Source organism: Phoenix dactylifera, chromosome 12 (assembly GCF_009389715.1).
Source record: "Phoenix dactylifera cultivar Barhee BC4 chromosome 12, palm_55x_up_171113_PBpolish2nd_filt_p, whole genome shotgun sequence".
Taxonomy (NCBI): Eukaryota; Viridiplantae; Streptophyta; class Magnoliopsida; order Arecales; family Arecaceae; genus Phoenix; species Phoenix dactylifera.
In genome coordinates this window covers 3883199-3889685 of record NC_052403.1, presented here as the reverse complement: position 1 = coordinate 3889685, position 6487 = coordinate 3883199, and the positions used below count along the sequence as shown (strand labels likewise).

The window sequence follows — 6487 nt, the reverse complement described above, 5'->3', positions numbered from 1 at the left end:
TGAAATAATGAATCAAAATTTAAAATTTGTTCACATATTAGCGGCTGTGCATTTAAGTCCTTTCCATTTAAATTCACCCCAAATCGAGCTCCTTCCATCTTCAACCGGAAATCTTAGAAATTGTTATTTTTGATATGAAATAATGAATCAAAATTTAAAATTTGTTCACATATTAGCGGCTGTGCATTTAAGTCCTTTCCATTTAAATTCACCCCAAATCGAGCTCCTTCTATCTTCAACCGGAAATCTTAGAAATTGTTATTTTTGATATGAAATAATGAATCAAAATTTAAAATTTGTTCACATATTAGCGGCTGTGCATTTAAGTCCTTTCCATTTACATTCACCCCAAATCAAGCTCCTTCCATCTTCAACCGAAAATCTTAGAAATTGTTATTTTTGATATGAAATAATGAATCAAAATTTAAAATTTGTTCACATATTAGCGGCTGTGCATTTCCATATAAATTCACCTCAAATCGAGCTCCTTCCATCTTCAACCGAAAATCTTAGAAATTGTTATTTTTTGATATAAAATAATGAATCAAAATTTAAAACTTACTACAAAACTTTTTTTCAAAATTAATTAGTCGTAAGTTTATCTGGATTAAGGCGTATCATGCACACTGCCCTAACATTATAATTTACCCTCTAACCTATGTGCTGATTTGTGGCGATCTCATTCCCAAAGTATAGCAATTCGTTTCAGACTGTTCCTCTTCTAACAAGCACAATCACCGGGGAGGCTTGACCTAAATAACTCTTCCCTCACAAAAATAGAAACTAGAAAGTTGTAGAGTAGAAAAATTCTACATGCGGAGAAACTCTCCGAAGGAGAAAGAGCACTAATGAACGGGAGATCGAGAATGGTGTTTGATTGATCCTAGATTCTTGGTCGATATATAGATTTTGTCTGATCAGATAAAATGCTGCATTTTCTGACCCATGCAAGGTTTCAGAAACATCACATCCGATACAGTGTTGTTTTCCGCAGGGCGGCAATCTTAAAAAAATAATAATAATATTTAAACTAACTAAAATTTAGGAGATAAGGCTCCTTTTATTTTTTAATAAATTTAAATTTGTTTATAAATTTAAAACTCGAACGCTTTTTACCCACCTCTCCCCTACCATCCAAGCCAACTTCCATTCTCTTCCAACCCGCTCTCTCCCCCTCCTTTCCTCAAAACCCGGGATCGGCGGTGAGCACTAAGAAGCCGCCGCCGCCGCCACCATCACCGAGAGAGATCACCATGGGACCCAAACAAGACCCCAAGAAGGCCACCTCCAATGGCTCTATGGAGAAGAAAGAGAGAGTTGTGAGGTACAGAGAGTGCAGGAAGAACCACGCCGCCAGCATCGGTGGCTACGCGGTGGACGGCTGCCGCGAGTTCATGGCGTCAGGGGAGGCGGGGACGAGCTCTGCCCTCCACTGCGCCGCCTGCAACTGCCACCGGAGCTTCCACAAGAGAGTGGTCGAGACGGAGACCGACTGTGACTGCTCCTCCGTCTCCAGTTCCCGGCGGTGATCATCAACGAGCTTGGCTCTATCTCTTGCTATCATGGTCTTGGATGCCTTTTAATTTCTTCTATCTTAATTACTACTGCTAATGAAAAGAGATTGTTGTAAGGGATTTAAGGTGGTATAAAGGGGGTCCTTTCCTCGTCCTTTTGGTTTTGGAGTGTGTTAAAAAGGACTCGGAGTTAAAATGTTGGGTGGTGTCGCATAGGACTTGTTTTTGGGGTTGTTTAAGTTGTAGAGGTGCTTGTTTTGCGAGTGTATTGTTGCTTGTTATCTCATACATGATAGCCAATTGTCGTTTGTTTGGATCTTGGCAATTTAAATCTCTATTCATGGTGTTGGTGAATAGGATCTTGGTCTGACGAGATTGGAGCTCAATCGGATAGAACTTTTCATCTTCTTAATTTTATTATTAGAAAGCATCTCAGATGTGAATAGCTTGGAATCTTGATTAAAAATTGCATTCCTTTGTATGGATTTGTGTTTGAAAAATGAAATTGCATGGAAAGCGGCATAAAAATTGCGATACTTTTATGGGAGAAAATGATGCCTCAATTGTTCTTAAATTCAAGGGAGTTATTAAACTATCATATCTTGCTCTCAGTCCTGTCTAGATCCCTTTGAGGAATTGGAGTTATATAGTGCTAAGATGTCTGCTCATTGCAGCTCATATAGGGAGGGACATGGAGAGGAAACTCAGCTGAGACTAGTATTATCTTTACTGCTGAAAGAAGAGCTTTGAAGAAACTTAAAACTTGTGTCATAATTTGGAAATTTTCTTGCTTATAGTGGCTGTAAAGATCACTGTTGTCTTCCAATCACTCATCGAGCTCATCTTTGAGCCAGCCAACTAAAACAATGTTATAAGCTTGTTTTTTTTTCTTCTGCTAAGCTATAAGCTTTGTTGAATGTTAACACCATTCTACGACCATATTATCTGTAACTCAATGTTATGATGACCTTTTAAGGGCCTTTCCTTTTCCATTGGACAAAATTACCTCACAAATCTACAGGTGTTCATATTTTTGCGTCATTTTTTTCCTTTATCAGACAAAAAAGGAAAATGAATGTTCTCTTTGAATCTCCTAAGGGACATTCCCTGAAGCCTTACTGCCTTTTACTTTAAATTCCATAAACAGGTGAAACAACTTATGCCCACCTCTTTGATGAAGCTCAAACAACCATTGAGTGGGCTTATCATACACAACCTATCAAGCTAAATAGAGGAGCTATAAATGATTGTGGTGCACCGAAACAGAAGGAACTCTCTCTCTCTCTCTCTCTCTCTTTTTGATGAAAAGGGGGGGTGATAAAACCACCCTGCTCAAAAAGAATGATTTCAGATCTTGTACAATGTAAAGTACGATATCTTGCTTAAACTTCAGGTGAAAAGTGCACTCAAATGTACTGAATCAAATTATCGATGATGAAGCGCATTCTATCGATGAAAGAGAATGTCCTGCATCCAAAAGTTTTGTACAGGCAACATAAGGGTTAGTGATCTCCATCTGCAAAGATCCTTGAGGTAGCAACTACAACATTATTCTGGTAATTGCAGGTACTCAACCAATGAATTCATTCGTTTTGCAAGCATGAATAAGCGCGAAACAAGCAATGCCTACTGCTTGATGAGGCATGTAATTAGTGAGACAATGCATTCACTTGTGCTTAATTTGTCGGTCTTTTTGCTCGGTTGATGATGACACGAACTGGACGAGCAACTGAATGAGGATGGGCAAGAATTCTGTAATGTTTATTAGCTTAAATGATAATACTGTGAAGAGCAGGCACATGCAATAAAGGGTTTGGTTTTTGGTCGAAACCTAGTCTCATAGGTCATAACTCTTTTGAAATTAAAGGGGAGAGAACTCAACAAGGAGCACTGGTTATTCTAAAAACAAAGATGGGTCCAATCATCCAATGCCTATTTGGGTGGCAGCTTAGATCTAATATGCTTAGTGGAATCATCATCTATTACTCTGGGCAGTGCGAAAGACAACAATAGGCACTATAAATGATGTAAGGCTTGCTAACCGTGCCATAAACAAGCTTGTTTTTTTTTTTTTGCTAGAATGGACATTTCATACATCACGGGTATGAATACACCCAATGGAATCGAAACAAGCATTCGATTGGAGAAAAATTACTCGGAACAAGGGGGTTACTTGGTAGAATTCTAACATATACCTTAAGGAAGCAAATCACCATAACTTGATGAGACATTTCAATAGCCGACAATTGAATCTAGCTCGCCTACCATGCTTGACTATGTACAGAGGCCATGATTGCCTCAGCACCAAAAGACACAGACCAATATGAGTCCTCAACACAAGGAATGGTGTAATCCAAAACCACCAAATTATGATCTAAACAAAGTATCCAAGCAAGAGAGCATTAGATTCGTTGGTTATCTTGCTTATATTGTACTTCCCAAGTAGTCATCAAAAGAGGGAATTGAGGCAACCTTAGCATGGTGGTGTTCCAAGTCCATCAAACATGGGAAATTGGGAGGTGGGCAAATTCTTCTCCGTTTAGCTTCCAACGAGCGCAAAACCGAGGAGAAGTAGGTGCAGGAAAGGGACTTGAAGCGAACTTAAGCTTTGAAATGGATGAGCTACCATGGCGGCTTTTGAATTGGAACTAGGTCCTCATGTCGAGTAGGCAGGCCAAAACTCGAGTCAAAACCTATGTGGATGGTCCCAAACCACGGCAACTCAATCCATATGCCACATGTAGTCAATAACACCTTGGAACCAGTTCTTTGATTCATGGATTGCTATATGATCCCCATGAATCCTGTAGATGCTGCACTTTTTTTTTTTATTCTATAATAAATACAGTCATAGAAATCAGAAAATAAAATATTTGAAGAATCAATAGGGATACCCGACAAAGTCGTCCATAGAGTAGATCCAGTAGAGTGGATCGTCATGTAAAGTAGAAGAATTACATATCTTGGATGATTGGAGTCATCAAATCCAATCTAACTTCTTGATATGATATCTTGCTTTTTATTTGACTTATGGCTCTCCCAATTGGATGGTACTATATTGACCATGTGCATCATCAGTTTTCAAAGTCACGCAATTAAGATGGACAATTGATCGGAGGAAAAGTCTTCCTCTTGACCCTTCTAAGCACCCATTTTTTTGTGAGGTGTTGAAAGTTTCTAGACCATTTCATGAGGAATTATTTTAGTCCGCAGTCCTTTGCACTCAGTGATGTAATTAGAATTGCTCTTAATACTTCAAAGGAATTTTTGTTTGAGACTCTACATTCCTGCCCTCATGAAATTCTACATATTGTCTTATCTCTTGAAAACATATCATCAGCCATCTCCATTCATTACATATCTGCATTCAAAATTTTGGTCTTTCAAACTCGGTACAAATTAACTTCTGAAGCTAAAGATTCACAATAAGTTATTAAATGTTTTTAGCAACCACATACCCGTCATCTTATGTATCTCAAAATGTTTTCGAATGCTTAAATGTCCAAGAAAACCAAGCATCCTATAGAGAAGGAAACATATTTGCTGCTCATGTTTGTGCAGTATTTGCTTACTCTCAATCTCAGGAATCAGTATCTTTTCTGCTTCTATTTTACAGAGACAGAGAGAGGAAGAGCAACATTGCCTTAAAGCTTATCTCATCTGAAATTTTGAATGGTCAAAGCTCACATGCCTCTCCAACATGTAATAAAAGAAAAAGATTCATGCTCATTTAGCAAGATTGGTGCAATGTATTTTTAGTTCCTCATCGAAATATGACGAATTCTTCTGAATCAAGACAGGGCTTCAATTTAGGATCTTAGTGGGATTAACAAAATTTATGTAGCCCATATAATATGCTCATACCTAAACATGAGATATTCTTGGTTTTAGTTGAAGAAGATAACTAGGACTGCTGCATTGGCTGAATAATAATGCATGTTCCTTCCTTGTTGTTGAGCTTTGACTTAAAAGCAAGCTCCTTCTGTCTGGATTATTACATGCAAACTTTTCTTGTGAAAGATGAAACTAGAGAAAGCAAACACCAGATAAAGTAGTATTTGCAATGACATGACTTATTATTTTTGTCTTTGATTTTCTTTTTTTCAGAGAGAGAGAGTGGTAGGGAAAGCGAAGAACAACTTTTGGAGATTCACCCCTCAAGTTTCCAACTTAAAACGTGCCTACAATTTGATGGTCTCATGCTGCACTCGGCCTCCATCTTTCGTTAAGATCCAAGAAAAACCAGGATTTTGTGAACTGCAAAAGTGCATCAACGCCAAAAACTAATTTGTGATCAAAGGCTAGCATGTAATTGAGACATCGAATGATGTGATGAGAAGTGGACCCAACTTGCTACGTTGACTGCTAGAATATTTTTCGATCCACATAATTGATCTAATCATGCAAAACCGAACATGGCTATAATGAATCACACCTTACCATAGCCACAATGGTGGTTTTGACAATCCAAATCGAATCCTTGAAGCGCACCTCAAACCATAGATGTTATAGTCCCACATTGACTTACCTCCGGTTTATTAGCTTGAGCCAGTCCTCCTCCAAGTCGCTTAAGTTTTTGGGCTACGAGTCTATAACAAGTGGTATCCAATATGTGTCATAACCCTTATTAATTATATAGGTTCCTCAGTAGGGGATTCCAAGGTCGAGGACCAAGTAGGAAAGCCCTATATATCGAGTCGGAATCAACTATGATGAAGGTGTCGCAAGGTTAGGTGGGAGAGATTATCATAGTTCTATATCAATTAATAGAAAGGGACAAGGGTTTATTAGCTTGGACTGGCCCTTCTTTAATAGCTCAAACGAGACCAATTCATGGGCTGGGCTTGGATCGAGCTTTTTCTAAATGTCAACTATTTTTTTTTAGGATCGAGCTTGGCTCGGCCTCTATGTCTACTTCTATGCCCGAGCTTGATTCTTACTTGGGTCTCATGCTGGGCTTCAAGCATTGTGAT

The 6487-nt window shown here is 38.6% G+C and overlaps 1 protein-coding gene across 1 annotated transcript; it reads left to right on the top strand.

Moving 5' to 3' along the window:
- Window positions 1-1253: 1253 nt before the first annotated feature.
- On the top strand, window positions 1254-1529 carry LOC103719744 (mini zinc finger protein 1). The gene has a single exon (XM_017845866.1). It carries the CDS (start codon window positions 1254-1256, stop codon window positions 1527-1529), a length of 276 nt encoding a protein of 91 aa, XP_017701355.1.
- The last annotated feature ends 4958 nt before the right edge of the window (window positions 1530-6487 follow it).

What these genes read in the sequence shown, in the direction of transcription:
- LOC103719744 (XM_017845866.1), top strand. Translation starts at nt 1,254, where the DNA reads ATGGGACCCAAACAAGACCCCAAGAAGGCCACCTCCAATGGCTCTATG.